At 38.7% G+C, this 27,067-nt stretch overlaps 1 protein-coding gene across 4 annotated transcripts; it reads left to right on the top strand.

Moving 5' to 3' along the window:
• Nucleotides 1–271: 271 nt before the first annotated feature.
• On the top strand, nucleotides 272–27,067 carry LOC148755717 (guanylate-binding protein 6-like). 4 transcript variants are annotated; one of them, XM_088791306.1, is made up of 11 exons: nucleotides 272–461; nucleotides 5,358–5,575; nucleotides 8,814–8,941; nucleotides 10,289–10,398; nucleotides 10,589–10,785; nucleotides 21,764–22,009; nucleotides 22,733–23,013; nucleotides 23,689–23,901; nucleotides 24,929–25,031; nucleotides 25,375–25,568; nucleotides 26,577–27,067. In XM_088791306.1, exons 2-11 carry the CDS (start codon nucleotides 5,386–5,388, stop codon nucleotides 26,796–26,798), a joined length of 1,884 nt encoding a protein of 627 aa, XP_088647432.1. In that variant the 5' UTR covers nucleotides 272–461; nucleotides 5,358–5,385; the 3' UTR covers nucleotides 26,799–27,067. The 4 variants fall into 4 exon arrangements, with proteins under 4 accessions (XP_088647432.1, XP_088647431.1, XP_088647433.1 ...); XM_088791305.1 differs by having other exon boundaries at nucleotides 273–461; nucleotides 5,380–5,575; XM_088791304.1 differs by lacking the exon at nucleotides 272–461 and adding an exon at nucleotides 629–960 and having other exon boundaries at nucleotides 5,380–5,575.

Raw genomic sequence — 27,067 nt, 5'->3', positions numbered from 1 at the left:
CCCAAAAAAGCACCCCTGAGAGACAGGCTGCTGAGCTTTCAGCTGCTGTGTCTGGCTCACAGTCAGCCTGCGGCTCTGGGGTCACTGTGGGGCCTGGTACCTAAGTGAACTGAGGAGGAGGAGGGACCAGCCTGGGATTCCGAAGCCGGGTGTGGGGGAGCCATGGATCCTCCACCCCGTTTCGCGGCCCGTCCCCCCCTCCGCCCCCGCCCCCGCACTGGGGCCCGTAGTCTCGGTTAAAAGAAGATTAAAAACCCTAAACAGTAAAGTCACGGAAATGCATGTCCTTTCGATTTCGGTTCTCCACAACCCAACCCATTATAGCTTGGCTATAACACCCGCATGATTTTCAGCTGCTAAAGAGACTAGTCGGTGTCCGGAGGAGCCAGACGCAGGAGGAGCAGAGCAGAGGCAGCAAGGACAGCTGAGAAAGTTGTGCCCTCCCTGCAGCACGGAGACAAGTAAGCTCACTCCTAAACTCGGCCTTCCTTGCACATGCTCCTTAAATAACAACAGCAGCAACAACAACAACACGTGCCCAAGCGCACATCCCACTCTGGGGGCTCAGGCTCAGCTCTGGCAGGCGGGAGGCGGCCGGCAGAGGGCGGCGACCCGATGGTGTTTGTCAAGCCGCGTGCTTGGCTCCAGGCAGCTCAGCGACTGGGTTTTGATCCGAAGGGGCTGGGAGTTGACAGCGGCACAAGGTGTCCCTGGGGCGCGGCTCCTCCTCAGGCACCCACCCAGGGCTGCACAAAGATCCCTGCGTGGGAGAAGGAGGAGCACATCCTACACTGTCTGCTTGAAGGGGCTGGAGTCCATTCTCGGAGGGACCAAGCCTGGCCCCCTGGCAGAGGCGCTGGGTGGGGTTGCTTCCCCATCTCCCTTCTCCCTGCCCCCGACTTCTCGCGGCCCCTGCTACACATTGGAGAAACAGAGAGAAAACATGGTCCTCAGCATACCGTATGATCTTTAAAATTTCTTTTTGTATTTGCCATACTAATATTCAAAGAATTCCAGCAAGTTGTATTTATATAAAATAATCCATTCTCACTCCCTTTAATCAACTGTTAAAAGTAACTACGAAGTCTAAGCCTGTTTTTTATCCTGCACTGTTTCTGAATGTGTGGTCTCTACCAAGAACTACAACAAAAGACGGATTACTTTTATTTTCAGGTTCAGATTTTTGCTCTTTTGCTCTTTCTCACTTCTAGACAAGAGCAACAGAAGTGGGCGTTGGAAAGGAAGCAAGGAGGAGTGAGAAACAACAGGGGAACTTGTTCTTGACCCACTGACCTGAGGAGATGTGGGGCAGAAATGCTCATTCATCAACTTTCTTTGGCATGCAGCTGAGTCTTAGGCTTAAACCTCTCAATTTCTAATTCACAGAAGTCTCTGAGGAAGGGAGCGGTCTCTGAGGAAGGGAGAGGTCTCTGAGGAAGGGACAGAGGTCTCTGAGGAAGGGACAGAGGTCTCTGAGGAAGGGAGAGGTCGCTGAGGAAGGGACAGAGGTTCTGAGGAAGTGACAGAGGTCTCTCAGGAAGGGACAGAGGTCTCTGAGGAAGGGACAGAGGTCTCTGAGGAAGGGAGAGGTCGCTGAGGAAGGGACAGAGGTCTCTGAGGAAGGGACAGAGGTCTCTGAGGAAGGGACAGAGGTCTCTGAGGAAGGGAGAGGTCTCTGAGGAAGGGACAGAGGTCTCTGAGGAAGGGAGAGGTCGCTGAGGAAGGGACAGAGGTCTCTCAGGAAGGGACAGAGGTCTCTGAGGAAGGGACAGAGGTCTCTGAGGAAGGGACAGAGGTCTCTGAGGAAGGGACAGAGGTCTCTGAGGAAGGGACAGAGGTCTCTGAGGAAGGGAGAGGTAAGGGACCATGTAGCCTGATAGTCTGCAGGATTCAGTTGCTGGCTTTAGTTCTGGGAAAACTCAGCTTCCTCATTTGGAGCCGTGGCATCTGTGAGGTGACAGTGTCACAGCATGTCACATCACCAGGACAGTAGTAAGTGGAGTGGAAAAGACACATGCATGGAGACATGAGAGATTAGTCTACTCCTGGCTCTTTAAAGGGGACATGGGGGGGGGGGGGTGGAAACAGTTTATTCATCCATGAGCTCAGTGTTCCTCATTACAATGCGCACGAGGATTGGTTTATCACTGGTGCTCAACTCTGGATCCACATTGGGTTAGAGTCACCTGTTACACAGCCTTTATTTTTATTTATTTATTTATTTATTTATTTTTTAATAGTGTTAAAAGCAGACTTTACTCTAAGAGAGAGCCCTGGCTGCCTTTATTTGTTGGAGAAAAAAATAAATGACAGCCAGAAACAAATGGATTGCCTAAAGATTGCAGCCTGACTTCTACCCCCAGTTACACCCTCAAAGGTTGGCTGTAAACCACTGCTCAGCCCCAAGCTTCCTTCAGATGCCTGAGAAAGCTTATTTCTTGGTACGTTCTGAAAATTGGGAAGGAGCAATTCAGCACTTCCCAGAAAATAAGTTGTTTTTTCTTCTACCTGATGAAGTTTTGCAGGCCCACTTGAGGGCAGTTTTGTTCTGGGTCTTTCCACATGGATATTTTAGAACATGGAGAGGTCAGAAGTTAAGAGATTTTCTTCTTATTCTTCACTGACATTTTATTAATATATACTTTTTGCTAGCTCAAAATGCACTCCATTTCTTGATTTTGATGCACATTTCTATTTTGAAAAACAAATCAGTCTCCCAGTGACTCAATTTTCCTTTGCATGGGATGATTCTTCCATTTTATGGCCAAAGGATTTTGATGATTTCTGAAAAAGGAGAAACATAAAAAACTCTTTCCCTTCTGGAACCTACAACTCCTTCTGTCCCTTGAATATCATAAATGGTTCTATAGATATTGCATTTCATTGGTCTGTCATATGTCCAACTGAATTAACAATTTAAAAGCTCAGGTTTTGATGAATACTCGTCATATTCATCACTAGTTCTGTAGCTGTTCTTAGCAACAAGAACCATGAGACAGAAGAGATGCACGAAATCTGTGACTTAACAATTCATGGCTTGTGTTCCTGTGGTCATTCTTGTCCCAGGTCATCCCTCATCATCAGTCTCACTGCACACTTAATAGCTGGTTAAGCCTTCGTACTTGGGAGAGGACTCGGATGAGGTGATGACTTTGCTTCTCAGTGATGATGACCCCTGCATTGGGTAGAGCCACGCTACTGTATTATATGATGTGGCAGCAACAAAATCCAATCTGAGTTCCTCACAACATTGGGAGCCCTTTGCCTTCGTAGACATTCATTGTAAGGATAGAACCAAAAATACATGAATTTTTCATTGAAGGGCTTAACTTGTGTGTACTGTGTCAGGAATGTAACAGGAAAGAAGTAAACTCAGAGACTGCCAAAGTGCAGCCAAAATTTTAAGAGACAAAGGTGGTGAATATCACAGTTAGTGTTGGAACGGTGGTTGGGGACCCCTAGCAAGAGCTGTTGATTCTAGAATTTCTTTTTGTTACTCAGTTTGTGTCTCTTTCCTCACCATTTCTCTGAAACATAATTACTGGATGGAGTTTCCACCAGGACCAAACTGTGGGCTGTTGAGTGAGTTAGCCTCAGAAGCCATTAGGGCATAGGTGAACTTTGAAAGGAAAGGGCCAAGCATTTATGGTTACCCCAGTCTTACTTTAGTAAAGATCCTCTTCTTTTGTCAGTCTATGGCTGGACAACAGGTCTGTCTTTGGTCATTTGGTCCCTGAGCTATGCACATGAAAGTGCCCAAGGAAAAAGCAAGTATTTCGAGCTTGAAATAGCTAAGATTTTCCTCAGGCCCTTCGCTGTCCGTTTGCTTCATAGCAGGAATACCAGAAGAATAAATAAATATCTCGTTAAAGATAAATATATGGCCAATTATAACAGCTGGTATTATTGTAACAACAGTCTGTCACTTTCTGTTTTCAACTATATTTAAGAGACCACCTTAAAAAATAGCCTAAAATATAGCATTATTTTAGCTTTGTTTTATAAATTCACATTTTGTTTTCTATATAATTTCAGAGATTAATGCTTTAAAAATGATTAGTTTATGTTTTTGGACAATGTATAAGGATGGAATTTTGTGCCAACAACAACTGAAAGGTGTGAGAACAGAGCTGTAAAAGAGCAGAGTTTTTATGCAATTCAAGTTAAATTGGTATAAATTCAAATTAGAGTGATAATTTCAGGATGTTAAATATAATCCCCATGGTAACCAAAAAGATAATAGATCTAAAATATATACAAAAGGAAATGATGGGAGAATTAAAACCTCTTAGTATAAAAAACGCCAATTAAACATGAAAGAAGACAGTAATGCAGGAAATGAAGGATAAAAGACTATCAGGCATATAGAAAACAAATAGCAAAATGATAGACGTAATCCCTCTTTATCAGTAATTACTCTAAATGTAAATGGATTAAATTCTACAATTAAATGATAGAGATTGGCAGAATTTATTAAACAAACAAACAAACAAACAAAAACCCATGATCCACCTATATGTTGTCTACAAGAGATTTACTTTAAATCCAAAAACACAAATAGGCTGTAAGAGAAATGATGGATAAAAATATTTCATGAAAATAGTAACAAAAAGAGAGCATGGGTGGCTACGCTAATATCATATAAACTTTAAAATCAAAAAGTTACAAGAGACACAGAAGGACGTTACATATTATTAAAAGGTTCAACATAGATATAGAAAAAACTATAATAATTATAAGCATTTATGTACCTAATAACAGACCATGAAAACTTACAAAGCAAAAACTGACAGCACTGAAATGGAAATAAACAGTTCTACTATAATAGTTAGAGAGTTCAATATCCCATTCTCTATAATAGAAAAATCAGACAGAAGATAAGTAAAGTGATGGAAAATTGAACAATGAAGTAAGCCAACTAGATCTAACAAAACCCTCTGCAAATAACGGCAGCATACACATTCTTCTCAAGGGCACGTGGGACATTTTCCAGGATAGACCATATGTTAACCACAAATTAAGTCTTAATCAACATAAAAAGATAGATATCATACAAATTGCTTTCTCTGACCACAATGGAGGAAGTTAGAAATCAATAACAGAAGTAAAACTGGAAAATTAACTAACTTATGGAAATTAAACAACACACTCTTAAATGATCAATAGATCCAATAGATCAAGGAAGAAATCACAAGGGAAATTGAAAAATACTTAGAGGCAAATGATAATGATAACACAACATACCAAATTTTTTGTGCCATAGATAAGTACGCAGTACTTTTATATAAAAGTGCTGATGTACACATGCTTTGATTAACTTTGAGACAGAGAATGAATTTGTAATCTTATTTCTACAGAAAGATTCCTTTGGGTTTGCAGGTTGCCATGGCATCTGGACCCATCATGTTGGTTCCCATGTGTTTGGTGGAAAACAAGAATGAGCAGTTTTCAGTGAACCGGAAAGCCTTAAAGATTCTTAGCAAGATTTCTCAACCTGTGGTGGTTGTGGCCATCGTTGGGGTGTATCGTACAGGAAAATCCTACTTGATGAACTGTCTTGCGAGAGAAAAGCTTGGTGAGTGAAGTCCTGGGACAGAAGCTATTTGCTTGACTCCAGCTGAATCTCAGCTTCTTACCACTCCTCCAGGGTCACATGAAGGGAGATTCCAAATTTCCTATTAAACACATCTTCTAATTGTAATTCTCACCAAAAAAATTGCAACTTGACTTTTTCTGTTTCTAATTCTCCTATTGTTTCTACTTCCTGTAAAAGGAAAATCTCCCACACCAGTGCTCTCAAAGCCATTTTTTCTAACTGGCCAGACATTGAGCTCTTACAGTTAATGTCTCCCACATCATATTTTGCTTTCTCTACTCTCGTATTCTTATTAATAACCAACAAGCTTGACTATCTTTCATCCTAAATATTCTCCCTGGACTCCATATCTCATTGTAACTATCGCTCCCCGTCCCCTTTTTCTTTTTACTCCTCTTCAAGCTAAAATATTTTGTCTTAAACTTTGTAAGCGGGCATTTTCCCGCCAAATCGCGTCGTAACGCGGGGCTTTTTTGACATTTTCTCACCAAAATTAGACTTTCCGTAAAATATTCATATCTTTCGATCTATTTGATATTTTTCTATGAAACTTTCAGTGTTTTAGTTTAAAAAGAGGTCTCTATTTATTTACTTTGCAAAATTTTTGCCGGTTCCAACTAGAGGCGATATGACGAGTTTACTCGTTTCCGGCAAAATGTTTCCTTTTCCCACTTCTCCTCCCACCTCTCATTTCAATGGACTCATCTCTGGTTTTAATACCAACAATCCACCGAATGCTCTTGTTATATGTACTAATCACCTCCATTTTGTATGGTTCAATGGATGTTTCTTTGTGTCCATCTTAGTCCCCTGTTTGGCATCGTATCTCATAGTTGATTTCTCCCTGCTCCTAGAAATTCTTTTCTTTCTTGGCTTCTGAGGCACCACACTCTTCTGGGTTTCTTTCTAGTTCTGTATTTAGTTCTCTTCAGTCTCTCTACCAGCTTCCAACGTTTCATCCGGTCAGCTGAATTTCAGGTCACTCCAGGACTTGGCCCTAGAATATTTTCTCTCCTCTCTTTGTACCCACTCAAAGTGATCTCATCCAATCTCTGGACTTTAAATGTCACTTTTATTCTCATAGGTCTCTAACTGATATTTCTTGCCATAATATCTCTTCTGATATTCAGACTCATTAATCAAATAACCACCTAAGTTTTTTTCTTTTTGAAAGTTGTCCAGTTGAAGTTATCATGTTTATAATAAAAGTCTTGATCAATCCCCAGTCCTAAACCCAAATGAAACCAATCTAAACACAGCAAAATAAAAATACACTTTCTGCTTTCTCAAACATTTTCTTCCCAATTATGTAGCCTAAAAACTTGTATCCCTCACTTAGTTTATCTCCTACATCTAATTCACACATCAGGCCTTTTATTACTCTTATTAAATACATCTCAAATCTGTTTCTTCTCTCCATTTTCATTTTACCATTTGTATTTATGACGCTGTCAGGCTCATCTTTTGCCTGAAATAATTTTTTTCCTGAAGTGTCTTCCTCGATTCTATTTTGACCCTCTTTAGTAAATTATCTTCAAAGCAACTTTAATCTAGTTGCTTTTAAGACCCTCCTTAAGTTTGCATTATACTTACATAAAATCCACATTCCTCGGAGGCCCACTATGACCTAGTCTTTCCTATTTCTCCAAACTCATCTTCTATATTTTCTCCATCACTGGTTATGCTATAGTCATACTAACCTCCTACTTGCCCTTGCAAATTGCAAGCCCTTTCTTATCTCCAGATCTTTGCACTTGTGGTTCACTCTGCCTGCAGTGCTTGCTGCTTCTCCACCTTGCTAGCTCATTTTATTCAAGGTTCTACACAAATGGCAGTTCTCAAAGAGGTCTTCCCTGACTGTCCTGACTCATGCCGCTCCTCCACTTAAACTTAACACAATGTGAACGTATTTTATATATTTACATCTTTAGTTATTTATTATTTTTCTTCTTGTATTAAAATTAAAAACAGTGGAGGGAAAAAACTTACGTGGATTCTTTGCTGATGAATTTCCAGCAACAAGGACAGTGTGTAAAACAGAGTAAGCACTCAATAAATGCTTCTTTAATTGAATAAGAGAAAAATAAATCAGGGTGTTTATCTTTTAGCTCACTATTATTTTTATGTGGCTTTAGTTAGCCTTCATGAAAATTCTGATTAGAGCACGGTATCTTGGTGTTGTAGAATATCTTGTAGACTAGCATATCCAAATCCTACAAAGCACATGAGTATGGTTTAATGTAATAAGAATCTGACAGTGGGTATATTTAAAATGTCATAATAAAAACAGAGGACAACTTATTGAGCTTCATGGGCAGCAAGTGAGAATATAGAAGTAACGTCAACCACATATCAACACTTTTTCTTATTTTGGTTCTATGGAGGACTTTCAGAAGTTCTGTTCTCCCTTAACACAGGAAAAAAAAAATACTAGGAATACAATGTGATAATATTTCTCTTAGAAAATGTTTTAAGTGTTGCTGGGATCCCTTGAATCAGTTGTGGTTCATCGCATCTTCCAAATAAATAAGAAGTGAGATACAGCCACAATCTTTTGAGGGTTTAGAAAAGTATGTTTAGTTTTACCCATTCCTGTCTCCCCATACTCCTCTCCATTAAGACCAGATTTCACCTGGCTGGCTTATAAACTCGTTATAAGTTTTCAGAGTCTTAGCACTCATTGGCTCCAAGACTCCAAAGGGCAGGAATTTCTGTCTCTCTTAGCGACTGTTGTATCTCCTGAGGCTTGATCATATCCTCAATACCTAGAACATAATGGGTACTTAATAAGTAACTATTGAATATATTGTCTTGTTTATTCTTCAGACTATTGAAAAGTCTTGATCTAATTACAATACATTCAGCTAGCTTAACTTCTTTAGGAAGTCATTGTTGAACAGTTAAAAATCAAAGCTTCTTTTGTGCAGCATGCCCTTTCTCTCATCGAATGAGTTGGTAGGCCACATAGGCATGAACAGAGTTATGTTTACATTGGGAAATGGAATGAGCATTATGAATAAACTAAACGTATGTGAAAGACTATGACAGCTAAAGGTATGAGTGTTTAGATGATACACAAAGTTGGACATCCTTAAAATGGAGAAAGCACCATGCTGTACTGGAGGGTATTTATAACCCTCTAAGTCTAATTTTATAGCTCATGGGCTTCTTGGACTATTCGTTGTCTCTTTATGTTGCTTTCTCCCTTTCCCTTCAGGTTTCCCTCTGGGCTCCACGGTGCAGTCTGAAACCAAGGGCATCTGGATGTGGTGTGTGCCTCACCCCTCCAAGCCAAGTCATACCCTGGTTCTTCTGGACACCGAGGGCCTGGGTGATGTGGAAAAGGTAAGGCGAGGAGTCACAGACAGGTTCTGTTCATTCTAGATTTTCTCCTAATCTCTTCATGATCATTTGCAATTTAACTGTTGTGATAGATTCCTGAAATATTGAAATCCAGCTATATCAAATGAGGCATACTTTGGTATCTTTGAAATTCATTTCTAGGTTACATCAGATAATGTGGTTTATTAGATAAGATCTTTTATTTCTGAGCACTGACGTGAATAATTTCATCCATTTTAATAAACCTTTATCGAGAAGCTAAATTAAAGGGTCTCAAACTGAGTTATACGCAGTTTATAGTATGACTAAATGCTGGCTTCTGCAATACCTTAGGCAACACAAAAACAGTTTTTCCTGTCTTCAAGGCTCTTCATCATCCTGCATAGACCTTGCTTTGAGCTTTATTTTCTGTACTTACCTTCTGTTCTGTGTCAGTCAGACCACATAACTCTGCTTATTGCCTTCTAATTCTCATTTTGCTTCGGCAGGTCTTTCTACTTTGTACGCTTCTTTCATTTCTTCAAGTCCACATTTTAGAAATCCTTTCATATCCAGCACTGAATTTGTAGGGATGTTTCATCTTTGTCTCTCTGTCTGTCTGTCTGTCTGTCTGTCTGTCTGTCTGTCTCTCTCTCTCTCTCTCTCTCTCTCTCTCTGTCGCTCGCTCTCATGCGCGCATACACACACACACACACACACACTCTTTCTCTAATGCCAGTATCTTTTGTTCCCCTCTGATTCGATATTTTTATTGGATATATTGACTATTGTTTTCTCTACTAAGATTCACTACTGATATGTAACCTTTTAAACATGTTGTTGTCTTCCTTGCATTTGTTTTTCAAATGTTTTAAATACCATGAGATAGTCATCTTAAGTGTAACAATTATCACATTTATAATTGCTTCCCTATAACTAAAAAAAATATATAACATTTAGTAGTTGTCTATAAATATTGAATTGGCTTTATTTTGAGTATTCAATTGTGACTAGCATAGTATATATTCTGTAGCTCACTTTCTGTTAAATGAACATAGGGTGTCGCTTATGAACAACTAATTGCTCAAAGAGCACGCTACTTTTTCTTATACATATTATTTGACTTACTCCCATTTAGAAAAAAGGACACTTTCAGGAAAGTATTATTACAATTCTTTCATACATGAAGAAACTGATGTCACAAGAAATGTCAATGTAATTGCCAAAGCTGAGGTTTTCTTTGATTTTGCTTTCAATGTTGTTGTTTTTTTGTACCGACATTATACAATCTGAAATAGCAAATGAAAATGATTGAACAAGTAACTGAGTTTCTGAAAAGAAGACTGGTGCTTTCTCTAATATGTTTTCTAGGGCGACCCCAAGAATGACTCGTGGATCTTCGCGCTGGCCGTGCTTCTGAGCAGCATGTTTGTCTACAACAGCATGAGCACCATCAACCACGATGCCTTGGAGAAACTGCAGTATCCTTCCCAGTTTTATTCATAAATTGATGGGACTGGAGACCAAATCGCATTCTCCTTCCCTGTGGCTGAGTGGCCTTTGGTGGAGCAGTGGGGACTCAGGGCAAAACATAATGTTTATAATAATTTTTTTTATGAGAGACATGTAGGAATGTGGGGAGGAAGTTCCTTTTCCTTAGCTAGGTCCTAGTTATGTGGCAGAGCTCACAGAACTCATCAGGGCAAAGTCTTCCCCTGTGTCGAATAGAGCAGAAGACTCCACAGAGTTTGTGAGTTTCTTTCCAGACTTTATCTGGACTGTACGGGATTTCACCCTGGAGCTGAAGTTAAATGGTCGCCCTATCACAGAAGATGAGTACCTGGAGAATGCCTTGAGGCTGATTCAAGGTATCAGAACATGGCCTGGGAAGTGGATGGTCCAATAAGGAGTGGGAGGTACCAAACACTGTCCATCATCTCTGGGGTTGCATTGTATTTGAGACTAAATTAAGTCCCATAGAAATGGTTACTGAGACTTAGGTTATTCCTTGATAAGTTTTAGTGACTATAGTTAAGATCACCCAATGAGAGTGGGGCTTAATGTAGAGTGAAGTTATTCAAAACTAAATTTCAACTAAGATAATTTGTACCTTAACATCCAAATACAATGGATGCTAAAACTGATGAAAGAACAGACAGTTGTTTTCCTTATTATGTTTCTCCTGTTTTGTGTTGAGAAAAACAATGATAAGTCTATATAATTGTTAGGCATAAAATCATAATGAAGTATGTATTTTCCTCAGTTCTTACTCTTCTCATGGAGCGAAATAAATTTCTAGTGTGTGGATAGTCGGATCTTCTACAAAAAGTGAAATTTACACCCTAAATAGACCTGATAATCTACTATCAGTGCATATGTTTTCATTATTTTTTTAATTGAGATATAATTGACATACATTGTATGAGTTCACATGTACAACATAATGATTATATACAGAGGGTGCCAAAAAATGTATACACATTTTAAGAAAGAAAAAAACATTAAAATTGTAATACTCAATATATACTGATAACAAAAGACGAATACAGTTGACTTCTGCAGTTTCAAAAGGTGTTCAAAGTGGTTACCATCAGCATCCAGATACTTCAGATTACGGCGAACTACTGCTTGAGCAACGTTGAGTGATGTATACGTGTCTACGTGTATACATTTTTTTTGACACCCTTGGTATATACATATATGCATGCATACATATATAGTGAAATGATCATAAGTCTAGTTAACATTTATCATTATACATAGTTACAGAATTTTTTTCCTTATAATGAAAACTTGTAAGATCTACTCTTTTAGCTAACTTTGAAATATGCAATATAGTACTATTAATGATGTCCCAATTCTGTATATTATATCCCCATGACTTATTTATTTTTTAACTGGAAGTTTGTACGTTTGTACCTTTTCTTCCCTTTTCCCATTTCGTAGTCTCCTTTCCCCCAAATATGAGTTTAGCTTGCTTTTTTTTTTACATTCCACATGTAAGTGAGATCATACAGTATTTGCCTTTTTCTGTCTGCCTTATTACACTTAGCATAATGGCCTCTAGGTCAATCCAGGTTGTCACAAAGGCAAGATTTCATTATTTCTTATGGCTGAATAATATTCCACATTTTCTTTATCCATTCATCCAACAGTAGACACTTGAGTTGTTTCCATGTCTTGGCTATTGTAAATAATGCTGCAATGATTTTTTTTGAGTAACGCCCATACTGTTTGCCATAATGGCTGTACCAATTTACCAACCAACAATGCACAAGGGTTCCCTTTTCTCCACATCCTTACCAATACTTGTTATTTCTTCTGTTTTTGATAATAGCCTTTTTAACAGGTGTGAGGTGATATCTCATTGGGGTATTGCTTTGTATATCCCTAGTGATTATTTACATTGAGCATATTTTTATATACCTGTTAAGCCATCTGTAAGTCTTCTTTGGAAAAAATGTCTATTCAGATTTTCTGCCCATTTTTTAAAATCACATTGTTTTTTCATTATTGAATTGTGTGAGTTCTTTTAATTTTTTTGGATATTAATATCTTATCAGATATATGGTTTGCAAATATTTTCTCCCATTTCATAGGCTGCATTTTTATTTTGCTGGTGGTTTCATTTGCTGTTCAGAAGTGTTTTAGATGGATTTAGGCCCCTCACCTCCAACCCCCCAGTTTATTGTTTCTTTTGTTGCCTTTGCTTTTGGTGTCAAATCCAAAAATCTTTGTCAAGACCCATGTCAAGGAACATACAGTCTATTTTTCTTCTTGGAATTTTATGGTTTCAGGTCTTACACTCAAGTCTTTAATTTTTGTGTATAGTGTAAGATATTGGTCCAGTTTCATTCTTTTTGTGTGAACCAGCAACCTTGTTGTTAAGAGCTTGCACTCTAACCAACTGAGCCATCTGGCTGCCTTCTGAATTCATTTTTTAATTGTTAGTTTTTTGGTGGGTTCTTTAGGGTTTAAAAAAAAAAATATATATATATATATATATATATATATATATATATATATATATATCACTATTTGTAGTGATAAATATAATCTTGCCAGATAGTGATCACACACACATATATATATATATATATATATATATATATATATATATATATATATATATATATATATATCACTATTTGTAGATGGCATGATATATATATACACATATATACATATATATGTACATATATACATATATACATAAATATGTATATATATGTGTACATATATATCATGCCATCTACAAATAGTGAGTTTTCTTTCTTTCAATTTGTATGCTTTTTATTATTTTTCTTGTCTGATTGCTGTGGCTGATACATCCAATGCTAATTTGAAAAATAGTGGTGAGAGTAGGCATCCTTGTCTTGTTCCCGATCTTAGAAGAAAAGCATTCAGCTTTTCACCACTGAGTATGTTAACTGTGGTCTTTTCATATATAGCCTTTATCATGTTGAGGTAAATTCCTTCTATACCCATTTTGATGAGAGGTGTTTTTGTTGTTGTTGTTGTTGTTTTAATCATAAATGGATGTTGAATTTTTGGCGTTTTCTGTGTCTATGATGTGATCATATAATTTTTATCCTTGGTTTTGCTGATGTGATGAATCAAATTGTTTTATAGATGTTAAAGCAACCTCACCTCCCTGTTATAAATTCTGTCTGATCATGTGTACGTTTTTAATATATTATTGAATTTGATTTGCTAGTATTTTGTAGAGATTTTTTGCATCTATGTTCATCAGGACTAATGGCCTATAATATTTTAAATTATTATTATTACTATTATTATTACTAAGTATCTTTGGTTTTGATATCAGGGTAATGCTGGCCTCATAGAACAAGTTGGGAGGCATTCCTTTCTGTTCAATGTTTTGGAATAGCTTGAGAAGGATAGGTGCTAATTCTTCTTTGAATGTTTGGTAAAATTTACCTGTGAAGCCATCTAGTCCTGGGCTTTTGTTTATTTGGAGTTTTGTTCTGTTTTTTTATGCTTTAATTTCATTGCTAAGAATCAATCTGTTCAGATTTTCTGTTTCTTCTAGTTTTAGTCTTGGAATATTGTACATTTCTATAAATTTATTCATTTCTTTTACATTGTCCAATTTGTTGGCACATAATTGTTCATAGTATTCTTTAATGATCTTTTATATTTCTGTATTATTGGTGATAATCTCTACTCCTTCATTTCTGATTTTATATATTTGGGCTCTGTCTTTTTTTTTTTTCTTGATGAGTCTTGCTAGAGGTTTGTCAATTTTATATATAATTTCAAAGAATCAGCTCTTAGTTTCATTGTTATTTTCTATGTCTTTTTAGTCTCTATTACATTTATTTCTGCTCTGATAGTTGTTATTTCCTTCCTGATGCAAATCTGGGCTTCATTTGTCCTTCTTCTAGTTCCTTAAGGTATAAAGTTATGTTGTTTATTTGAGATTTTTCTTATTTATTGAGGTAGGCCTGTATAGCTATGAACTTTTCTCTTAGAACTGCTTTTGCTGCATCCCATAAATTTTGCAAACTCGTGTTTTCATTTTCATTTGTCTCAAGGTAGTTTTTGATTTCCCTTTTGATTTCCTCTTTGATACATTGGTGGTTTAGTAGCTTGTTTAATCTCCACGTATTTGTGTTTTTTCCAGTATTCTTCCTGTAGTTGACTTCCAGTTTCATTCTATCATGGTCAGAAAACACACTTGATATAACTTAAATCTTCTTAAATTTATTGAGTCTTGTTTTGTGGCTCTCTTGTGACTCTCCTTAACTCCCTCCATTGCCTCTTCCAACACTACTTCTTTACACATACTCTAGGTTTCAGCCAGTCAGAATTATGTGCAGTTGTATAAACCCACAATCTCCTGGTGCTTTTATGTATTTGCATGTTTACATGGGGCTCTTCCTTTCAGATACCATCTCAACCTGGATAGCACATACAAATACTTCAAAATTTACATCACCCTCCTCTTCTGCAAATTATCCTAGACTATATGCCCAATGTGAAATGCAGACTTTATGCTGCTGATCTCCTTTGCCACTTACTAGATGTGTAACTTTAAGCAAGTTGTATAACCTGCTATGCCTCCTAATATAACCTGCTAGGCCTCTTAAAGTGAGTCTCTGGAAGGCAGAATATAGGTAGGTTTTGGTTTTTTATTCATTCTACCACCCATTTCTTTTGCTTGGAACATTTAGTCCATTTACATTTAAAGTGATAATTGATAAGTATGTGCTTATTGTCATTTTGTTAATTGTTTGGGGGTGTTTTGTTGTTCTTTTCTGTTCCTTTCTTCTTCTCTTGATCTCTTTTGTTTTGATTTGCTGGTTTTCTTTAGTGTTTTGTTTGGATTCCTTTCTCTTTATTTTTTTGTTTATGGCTTATAGATTTTTGGTATGTGGTTACCATATATATCGTCTTATATCTAAACCAGTCTATTTTAAGCTTATAGGCATTTACATTCAGATGCATTCTATAAGTACTACATTTTTACTCCCCCTTCCACTATATTTTTGACCTCATGTTTTATATTTTTTTGTTCTGTGTTTCCCCTATTTATTGTAGTTATAGTTAATTTTGTCTTTTAAACTTCACATTAGCTTTTTAAGTGGTAGATTGATTCACTGCATTTATTATGTATTTGCCTTTACCAGCGATATTTTTTCCCCTGCATTTCCTTATTTATGGTCATGGCCTTTTTTTCTTGCATAAAGAAGACCCTTTAACATTTCTGGTAAAGCTGGTTTAGTGGTGGTGAACTCTTTTAATATTTGCTAGCCTGGGAATCTTTTTATCTTTCCTTCAATTCAGAAGGATAGTCTTGCCAGATAGAGTATTCTGAATTGTAGGTTCTTTCCTGTCAGCAGCTTAAATATATCTGGCCACCCCTTCCTGGCCCTTAGAGTTGCTGTTAAGAAATCAACTAACATATGGGGGTTTCCTTGTTTGTAACTAGTTTCTTTCTTGCTGCCTACAATATTGTCTATTTATTCTTAACATTTGCCATTTCAACTATAATGTCTTAGTGTGGGTTCTTTTGGTTCATCTTGTATGGAACTCTCTGCTTCCTGGACTTGGATGTCTGCTTCCTTCCCCATGTCAGGAAAGTTTTCAGACATTACATTTTCAAATAAGCTTTCTGTTCCTTTCTCTCCTATCAAGAATCCCTATAGTATGAATATTAGTGCACTTGATGTTGTCCCAGAGGCCCTATAAATTATCCTCATTTTAAAAAATTCTTTATTCTTTTGCTTCTCATTGTTTGATTTCCACAATTCTGTCTTCTGGGTCACTAATTCGTTCTTCTATATTGTCTAATATACTTTTAATTCCCTCTAGTGTATTCTGCATTTCGTTTATTGTATTCTTCAGCTCTGAATGGTTCTTTACTATATTTTCTAACTCTTTGTTGAAATTGTCACTGAGTTCCTCTATTCTTCTCCCAAGTTCAGTGAGCATCCTTATGGCTGTTAATTTGAACTTTTTATCAGGCAAATTAATTATCTCTATTTTTTCTTGTTCTTTTATTTGGAACATATTCCTATATCTTTTCATTTTGCTTGACTTTCTGTGTTTGTTTACATGAATTAGACAAAACAGCTCTCTCTCCCAATCTTGAAGGAACAATATCTGTGTAGATTACATGAGCTGGGTGGTTTGAATAGGCCAACTGAAGTGGATCTGTGCCATGCCTAAGGTCCCCTGGGAGTCTGGCTGGCTGGTGCTGAAGCAGATATGGGCTGTGGCAGCCTGGGGTACAGGGCTTCAGGGGTGTCCTGAGATTGCAGTAGATAGTGCCTGAGGCAGCCTGGGATTTGAGGCTCTGGGGGCAATTTGGGAAGTTGGCTGACTTGGGCTGCAGTGGGTATTGGCTAAGTTCACTCAGGGAGTGATTACTTTGGGAAGCTGAGGTGTTCCAGGGTACATGACCCTGGGTGTGCCCTGGGGGGCTGCTGGCCAGGGCTGTAGCCAGTGCTGGCTGAGGTGGTCCTGGAACATGTTTTGTAGACCTTGCTGACTGGTTAGAGCACTTGTACCAAATTCTGCCTCCACTATTCACAAGAGAGTGAATATAAACAATGAATATAAACAATGCTTGATGGCATTGCTGATCCCAGAAAGTTGCCACATATCCTGGAGAGTTCCTACAGTTCCTCAAACATTTGGTAAGCACCTTGTCATCAGTATTATTATTTTTTAATGTACAGTCTAGCGTCTAGCTGCTCTTTAAATCATGGTTATTTTCTGTGCCTCAGAGCAGACAGGTCTGCCTATGCAGACCCCTCAGTGATATCCCTCCCTAGCAGGTTACCCTGTCTGGGTAGGGTTCACATGAGTACCACATCTCCATCTTTCCTACCCTTCTCTGTGTGATCCTTCTCTATTTGTTGTTCAGAAGCTGTTCAGTCAGCCCTCAGTTCTTCAAAAGGATTTGCTCTACGAGGTCTCACAATTAAGTTTGTGAACTCATCCTAGAAAAAGTGCTACATACTTCATTGCTAAATATCACTACACTCACCTTTGAAGTACTCCCCCTGGGAAGCTGTGCACTGATACCAGCACCTAGTCCACTCTTCAAAGCAATTTTGGAACTCTTTTTCTGGAATGGCCATCAGAGCTGTCATCGTATTACCTTGATGTCCTGAATATCATCAAAATGTCTTCCTTTCAACATTTCCTTTATCTTTGCGTAAAGAAAGAAGTCATTGGGGGCCAGTCAGGTGAGTAGGGAGGGTGTTCCAATACAGTTCTTTGTTTACTGACTAAAAACTCCCTCACAGACAGTGCCGTGTGAGCTGGTGCATTGTCGTGATGCAAGAGCTCTTTCAGGGCCTTTTTTGCACACACCTTTCTCATGCCAAGATTTTCAGTTAAGATTTTCCTAACTGTTTCTCTATCGATGTTTACTTGGTTTGCTATGCTTCTTACAGTCAGCTGAAGTTTTTGACACACAATTTGATGAATTTTTGCAATGGTTTCCTCAGTTCTGCTCATTACTGGCCACCCTGACCTCTCTTCATCAGTGATGTGTTCTCTCCCCTCAGAAAAACATTTAATCCATTTGCCATTTTCTTCATGGCATTATCTCCATAAACTTAGACTAACATACCCCTGATTTTACATCCATTATTGCCAAGTTTAACAAAAAATTTAATGTTTGTTGCTCTAATTCAAGCTCAGACATTCTTGCAATGGCACACAAAAATATGCAACAATAATGAATAACACTCTTTATTCAAGACACCACCACACGTCAACATGAATACAGCTGTGAAACACTGATATACCAAGGTTATGAAACCTTACTGATCTGTTCGTACAGTGTTGCCAATGTAAGTGCATGGTGGCAAGTTCGTGAACTTCATTGTCAGACCTCGTATATGTAGATATATATGTTGTGTGTCCGTGGGAAGAGGTGTGTTAAGGGTCTTCCTACGCCATCATGTTGGACCATTCTCTATTTTCTTTTTGCTTCTCTGAGTGGGTGAGTTCCTCTGCCCTGTCTTCAAATTCACTCAACCTTTCTTCTGCTTCATCTAGTCTGCTGTTAAATATTTCTGGTATATTTTTCAGTTTAGTTATAATATTTTCAGCTCTGTGAAATCTGTTTGACACGTTCTTATTTTTTCTATTGCTTTGTTGAAGTTCTGAGTGTTCATCCATTTTTCTGTCATTTGGTGAGCATTTGTATCACCATTACTTTGAACTCTTTATTGGGTAAATTACTTATTTCCAGCTCATTCGGTTTCTTTTTTCCTGAAGTTTTATCTTGTTATCACATTTGGAACATATTCCTGTTTTCTTCATCTTGCTTGACGCTCTGTGTTGTTTTCTGTGCTTTAGATGAAACCACCACCTCTCCTGTCCTTGAAGTATTGGTTTCATGTAGAAGATAAACCTTATCATTCAACCCTGCCCTAGCTGTTGGTTGTCTCTCAAACCTTTGTGATTGTCCAAGCAGCTTATTTTTTGTTTTTAATAGTGTCCCAAAGGGGAGATCTCTGTCAACACCTAGATTCAGGGTGATAGGAAGTCAGACCCTCAGACAGCAGTCTTTAAAGATGCGCATATATAGTCTCATGAGACTGCAAACATATGCTCTACAGGCCAACAGAGCCAGGTGATCTGTAGATGTACCCTGGACAGCAGTCACAAAAGCTGGGATTCCAGAATAATGGATAAGCTCTTTCCTTGGAGATGCTGGTAAGCTTTAGCGAAGCAGAACAAGACCACAAAGATGGTGTCCCCCAGCCAATGTTCCCTGAGAGCACCTCAATAACCACTAGATGTGTGCCAAACCTGAAGCCTGCCCCTATGGCCAAAGCTCCAAAACAAGCAAGTAGGACTCTTATTTCAGAAAGACTGGGGGTGTGTTTCAATCTGCTGTCCATACAGTGTCTTGGGTGTGGTAGCCTGCCACAAACTGTCTCTCTGATTTCTATAGTCCCATGGTATCCAGGAACACCAAGCCTCGGCCACAGGGTCCAGGCAATTAAGGAGTATCCCCATGGTGGCAGTCACAAATATCAGGGTACCAAATATAAAAACTGAGGCACCTGATGTATAAGAACTCCATTCCATGAGATGCTGGCACTCTGGGGTGTGGCATAGAAAGAACATGAATATAGTGCCTGCCCTCTGAGGTCTCTGGAGAGGATTACAGTCAGCCCTTAAATGTTTGTTTAATTAGAAACCTACCCCTTAAACTGCAACTATGAAGGTAAGCTAACAGGCATTTTTCTCAGAAGGACTGAGCTCCTGGTCTGTGCCTGTGCTGTGCCCTGGGGGTCGTGGTTGTTTAAGAACACTTTCTCCATTAGTTACAGTCCAGTGGAACCCAAGTTACAGTCAAGTGTAAGCCCCACTGGCCACCAGACCCAGGAGATGTAGCGGTGTCCCCTGGCATCAGCCACAAAATTCAGGGCACCAGACAAGGTTATAAGCTCCTTTCTGGAAGATACCAGTGAACTGGAATAAGGCAGATGAATTGTGTAAAGATTGTGTCCACTAGCCCTCATTCCTTAAAAGCACCTCTATAGTCCCCTAAAAGTATACCAAACCAGAAGCCTGCCCCGAAGGTCAAAGATCCTGAACAAGCAAATAAGACTCTTTTTTTCAGAAAGACTGGGAGTGTGTTTCAGCCTATCTGTGCAATGTCCCAGGAGTGGTAGTCTGCCAAGAACTGTTTCTGATTATTACAGTCCTGTGGGACACAGTAACATAAGCCCCTCCCCTCCAGCCTCCAAAGTCAGGCAATCATGGGGAGTCTTCTGGATGCATGCCACAAAAAGTGAGTCACCAAACATGAAAACCAGGATATCAGACACGTTTAGAAGTTGCACTCCTGGAAATAATAATGCTCTGGAGCACGGCAGAGGGAGAATGCAAAGATAGTTTACACTAGCTGGAGAGAGACAGAGCAATGCAAAGATGGCATCAACTGGAAAAACAACAAATGAAAAGAAAAGAAAAGAAAGAGTAAAGGAAAATAAATGAAAAAAAAAGAAATAAAAAGAGAAAAAATAAAAAGTGATGGCACCCACTGCGTTTAGCAAAGTAGAGGGAGAGCAGGAAGATGGCACCCACCAGCTTCCATCCCCAGAGAGTATCTTAGCAGGCCCTTGTCCTTTAGACCAATGCTGTAAAATCATCAATAATTCTTTGGTCACATACACTCTTTCCCAAGTGTTGTTTCTGTGCTGAGCCCTGGACAGGGAGTCTGCATGCAAGTCCTTTAAAAGCTATTTCTCAGCTCACCACAGCCCCACAGGTCTCTTGGGTGTGAGACCCATTGGTTTTCAAAGCCAGATGTTTTGGGGCTCATTTCTCAAGTGCCAATCTTAAAATTTGGGGTTGCTGATGTGGGGTACAAACCCTTCATTCTTAAAGAGAAGCTCTGGGTTTTGAGTTCCCTCTTAACTGTGGGTTGCTGTGCCAAGGATGAGGTTTATGGCAAGATTGTATCTCAGCTTTCCTTACCCAATTCAGTGTGGATTCCCTCTCATTTGCCTGATGTGAATGGATCACTCCACAAGTTTTTAGGGATTTTTTGTTGTTTTTTTCCTAAAGGAAATTATTCCTTACATAGCTATAGATTCAGTGTATCTATGGGAGGTTAACTGAGGGCCTTCCTACATCACCATCTTGAACTGCAATAAGTTTTTATTATTTCTGATAATAGCTAAATTCTTCATTTTTCTTCCCTCGTCATATCATCCTTTTAATTCTAACATATTTATTCATTGTTTTAATATTTTATGTTGAAAAATTATGTTAATAAATTGCATTTAGGCTGGTGAGTATTTGACAAAACCAATGTGTTTATGGAGTAGTGGCGAGTTTTTCAAATTATATTTAGGTAACATCTAGTCTTCCGAATTTCTACGAAAAACAGCTAGTCTTATTTGTAACATGTGAATTTAATCAATAAAGTTTTCCTTAACTGAACAAGGTTTCATATATCCTATATTAATCATTACTCCATTATCTTTGTTCATCGTACCTCTTTGTTTTTTTTCCTGCAGTTTATTTCCAATAGGGGTTGGAGTAGACCAGAAATTGATATTTGATCATCACTTGTTAAATCATTCATTTGATAAACATCTGATAAAGCAGACACCATATTTGGTTCTGTGGATAAGTTTCTTTTCCTGGGACAGATGTTTCCTAAAATTTCTCTCCAGCAATATGTCATTCATATGAGTTTGATTAGCAATTTATATGAAAATGTTTAAGGGGGTTCTATGAACATAGAAGACTCCAAAGATTGAAAATCCCCAGTCATAAAAATCTTCAGTCTTGTCCCACAACTGTGCTAACCATAACTGTATTTTTCCTCTTCCCCAGGTGTAAATCCCAAACTTAAAAACTCCAACATGCTCAGGGAATGCATCAGGCATTTTTTTCCCAAACGGAAGTGTTTTGTCTTTGACCGGCCAACAAACGATAAGGAGCTCCTAGCCCATGTTGAGGATATTTTGGAAAGCCAACTGGATCCTAAATTCCGGAAACAAACAGATAATTTCTGTTCTTATATCTACACCCATGCGAAGACCAAGACCCTCAGGGAAGGAGTCAAGGTCACTGGGAATCGTGAGTCTTCTTTTCCAAAACCATATTTCTGAATTGTCTAATATGTGTTGGCTACTTAATTATGCGTTCTTCAGTAGTTTTGTTTCACTTGATATAAAAATATGTATTTATATCATGCCCCAAAAAGAAATATTTATGTATGTTAGTACTTTTCTCTTGTCATGGGATTAACAAATTCTTTCCCAAACTCCAAATATTATCATTGACATCTTGTATTCCCACATTTAAGAAGAAAACCCAATAATGATAAAACCACTAAAAACAGAGTATGTTATCACTTTGGGGGAAGCCTTACACAATAAGTGTTTTTCTCAAAAAGACTTGTTGGGAGTTTAAACCAGTCCAAAATACATATTAGTTTTTGAGTCCTGAGAATCCATTGAAAGCTTAAGTATCGGGAATGATTTTTATCTGAATTATGTTGCCTAATCTTTCTACCTTTGTAGTCTATTTTTCTCCGAATTTGTGTAATGTGAAATAATTTTCACAGACACTTCTGATTATGTTAGATGATGGTAGGTATTTAACATTTTTTTAAAAAATGTAATGGCCTGGAGAATAACAGAATAATGAGTTAATTGTGAAAACGAAGGTGATGATAGAAGTAAGTATGTGTGAGTGTGTGTGTGTGTGTGTGTGTGTGGTTTCAGAATTGTAATCTCAGAATCTTGGATCTCGTTGAGTGTTAAATTGATATTTATCCCTAGTTCCTGCTTTATTCAGGGCTGGGGACTCTGGTGGTGACCTATGTGGATACCATCAACAAAGGATCGGTTCCTTGTTTGGAGAACGCAGTGACAACTCTGGCCCAGCTTGAGAACTCAGCGGCTGTGCAGAAGGCAGCCGACCACTACAGTGAGCAGATGGCCCAGCGAGTGAGGTTCCCCACAGACACGCTCCAGGAGCTGCTGCACCTGCACGCAGCCTGTGAGAGGGAAGCCATTGAAATCTTCATGGAGCACTCCTTCAAGGATGACCAGAGGGAGTTCCAGAAGAAGCTCATGGTACTTTGTCTTAGCATTTGTCTTTCCTAATTCTTACCCTGCCGGAATGATGCCTAAAGTTCTACATATTCATCTCACAGCTCATCTCATATTCAGGGTTAAGCAGTCTGGATTGTCATAAGAGGGAAAACTCTAGAGGACTATATTTCCTTCTTTTTCCTCAGAGCTGAAGGAAGTTTTCAGGATTTGTCTCATCTCTCAAGCAAAAATTATCATTGATTTCACCTTTAGTGGATTATGGCATGATTCCAGAACTCCTCAACGTCATTTCTGAGCTTGCTGCTCTCTAGGTATATGCACTCCTAATCCTAGACACTTGATTTCCTTAGACAGACTCTCTTAACAGGTCACTATTTGTACTATTTTAGTTGTGTCATTATATTATTGAAGATAAGATCATAGTATGCACAATTACTAGGAGCTACAAAGAATATATAATGCAACCTCAACATTTCACAGATGAAGATGTGGCCCAGGGAGGTTAAAAAGATTTAGCAGGGTCTTGCAGAGAGTTTTCAGAGTTGGGAGAATCTCTTGATTCCTGCTACATTGCCTGTACCGCTCCACTAGAATGCTTTTTCTTAATGGGACAGACCTCCCAGCTAATAGATTCTTTGAAATTTTATTTCCTCTGTTCCTTTCTTCTGATGACATCCCCCTACTTTTCCCTTGCAGGAAATCCTAAAGAATAAGAAGGAGAGTAATTTGCTGCAGAATGAAGAGGCATCTGCTAAATACTGCCAGGCTAAACTTGAACAACTTTCAACGGACCTAATGGAAAGTATTTCAGCAGGAACTTTCTCTGTTTCTGGAGGGCACAAGCTCTACAGGAAAGAAAAGGACAGGATTGAACGGCACTATTGGCAAATGCCCGGGAAAGGAGTGAAGGTGAGGAAGAAGGGGAAGTGGTTCTCCTACACAGCAGTCAGGAGGGTCTTCTGAAAATCTGAGAGGACAGCACCAATTGTGGGTAATAAGAGAGCATGGGGATAGCATGACAGCTTTAGATTTTAAGGTCCACTATTTGCTTTCTTCCTAAGTAGAGTAGAAATGTCTAGTCTGAAAAATGAGTATGAATTTCTGAAACCCATGAAAGACAGAAGTTATGCATTTCTCCATCTAACAACATGACACTCAGTGTACCAAGTCTTGAGGATTTATGATGGAAAGTCAGAATCTTTTCACTCAAGGCTGATCAAAGTGAGAGAGTTTCAAATAAACAGACAGTTGCATATGGAGTGGTAACACTTATGAACCTGTGACCCCTAGGCTGCACTGGTGATATAACAAATATAATAATAATAATGATAATAATAATAATAATACAAACATCTTGAACTCTTATTGCCTATAGGCATAGTGTTAAGCTCTTTCTCTTAACATTTTGACTTAATTCCTCCAAAATGTTATGAAACATTTACTTTTATTACGTGCATTTTATAGATGTGATCTAGGCGGCATAGGCAGGTTATATAATTTGCGTAAAGTTACACATCTAGCAAGTGGCAAGGGAGATCAGCAGCATAAAGTCTGCATTTCACATTGGGCTCATAGCCTAGGGTAACTTCCAGAAGAGCAGGGGGATGTAAATTTTGAAGTATTTGTAAATATTGTCCAGGTTGAGATGGTATCTGAAAGGAAGAGCCCCATGTAAACATGCAAACACATAAAAGCACCAGGAGATTGTGCACATAATTCTGACTGGCTGACACCTAGAGCATGTGTAAAGAAGTAGTGCTAGAAGAGGTACTGGAAGGACATATGGAGAGTCCCTGATCACAGTAAGGAGCTTGGACACCTTTTATGGGATCCTGGAGCATTTTAAGCAGAAAGTAAAACTAACACAAATGGACTTATTTGCACAGAACAAATCTCAGTGGAAATCTAAGTTCTTTGTTCCTTCTTGATTACTCAGGCAAAAGAAGTCTTCCAGAAATTTCTTGAGTCACAGGTGAAAATAGAGAAATCCATCCTGCAGACAGATAAAGCCCTCACCCAAAGTGAGAAGGCCCTCGCAGGTACGGGGCAGGACCCAACTCTCAGCGGGGTGGGGAGGTTCCTGCACTGCCCTCTGACAGATTGAATGAAGATATTTCCAAAACAACGAGTTTCTCCTTCTCCTGTGGAATGCACACTCTGCCAAATCTGAAAATAACAAGCAGAGTTGTGGTTGTACATCAGCCAGCCAGTCAAGGCCTTTTCCATCACATTCTCAAGACTGCTCTTGATGGTGTAGCTACTGGGTGAATTCTGAGATACCCCATCCTCTCTTTCAAATTTGATTTATTCTCTAATCTCAAGGTCGTAGAGCTTAGGCCTGATCTGTTACTCTCTTCTCTTTCTAAAACCTTCCTGGAGCAGAGGAGCAGGCCATGAAGGAGGCAGCTGAGAAGGAACAGGCGTGGCTAAAACAGAAATGCCAGGAGCAGCAACAGCAGACAGAGGCACAACATAGGAGTATCCAGGAAAACATCATCCAACTGAAAGAAAAGCTGGAGAGGGACAGAGAGGATGTTCTGAGAGCGCAAAGAAGGATGCTAGAACACAAGATGAAAGTAAGTCTGGTCACAGCCTCAGTAGTTGCTGATGGTGATTGCCCTGATAAATCAGGAAGGAATGGGTGAAAGTTAAAGCAAAATTAAAGAGACCCACTACTGCTATTCACTGCATTTGACTCATCCAAAGTCCTGAGTCCTGTCTTTGCAAAAGGCCTTTGAGTTTTGTTCCACACTCAGACTCTGGAGAGTCCAAGATAACCTGGCCCCTTCAAGCCTGTAGAGAATATAAATAACCTCTCCAAGGTTTGAGTTGCTATGTTAGTGTGACTCTAAGATGTTCTCGTGGAGCCCAAATTAAACAGGATTTCAAAGATTATCAAGCATATATTCCGACCAGGTGTTTTAGACATAAGCAGCAACTGGATGCTTGACCAAGATCATTGTCAATTATCAGGAGCCCCCATAACAGAAAATACTCTGATTTGGATCTATGCTGGCCTAAAACCATCAGATATGTCCAGACCTAGAAATATGGGAACTGACACCTTCAAAACTTGTCGCAGTTATTTCCAGGTATGCGCATACCTTGTTCAGGTCACCACATAGCATTGGGGGAATTCTCTTTTTTCCCCATCTACAAATGTTTACATCAGATTCCTTGATCAGCTTATAAGTTTCCTATTATTTCCACAATATGGGTGATCATGCCATCCCAAGTGGGACTGAAAATTTGTGCAAGTGGACTACTAGCTCCCTCCCAACCCACACTTTTGGTTGGAACATATTATTGCATTTGTCCTCACGCCTGGCTTAGTAACCTAGCATGACCCTAATGGTGCATGAGTATTAGCAAGGTTGAAAACTATCCTTTCTCTCATTGTCCAGGTCTCACCTAGAAGATATTATCTGCTTCAATTATTATGCTTTGATTATCTAAAAAGAGAATACTTTTGTGTGTAACATAAAGACAATTTAATAACGTTCTTCTATATGAAATCTGACTCTTGAGAAAAATGGGGATTTTCAAAACTTTACTTTTCCCTCTCTCCACACCCTTTGTTTTAGATCCAAGAGGATTTGCTTAATGAAGGATTTAAGAAGAAATCTGAAGAGATGGAGGCAGAGATAAATCGTCTGAGAAATTTGGTTGAGACTACTGAAAAGGAGACAACTCCCTGGATTTCACAAGCCCTGGACCATCTTGCCACTGAATTATCTGCAATCCTATCTGCACCTGCTAAGCTAGTTGATAAGGGTCTGAGGTGGCTTGGCTCACTGTTTAAATAGGATTAGCTTTTCTTTTAAGGAAATTATAGAACGTGGATGTATGCTGTGTCTTATTTTTGGTGTGCGTGTTTTTTCAATTTCACTCAGAAAAATTGTAAACGTAAAAAGTGCCTACTAGAGTATATGAGTGCCTGACACACATTAGATAGATTAAGTGTTGGTTTTATTAGTTTAAAGAGAAAAACAAGCAACTATTTATAATAGCAGTTGGCAAACTTTAAATCTGTCCTGATGCCTGTTTTTGTAAATAAAGTTTTATTGGAACACCA

This window comes from Rhinolophus sinicus, chromosome 14 (genome assembly GCF_057876585.1).
Source record: "Rhinolophus sinicus isolate RSI-liver-muscle chromosome 14, RSI-T2T, whole genome shotgun sequence".
In the NCBI taxonomy this organism is placed as follows: domain Eukaryota; kingdom Metazoa; phylum Chordata; class Mammalia; order Chiroptera; family Rhinolophidae; genus Rhinolophus; species Rhinolophus sinicus.
Note: the sequence above shows the minus strand (reverse complement) of the source record. Positions and strands in the feature narration are given on the sequence as shown.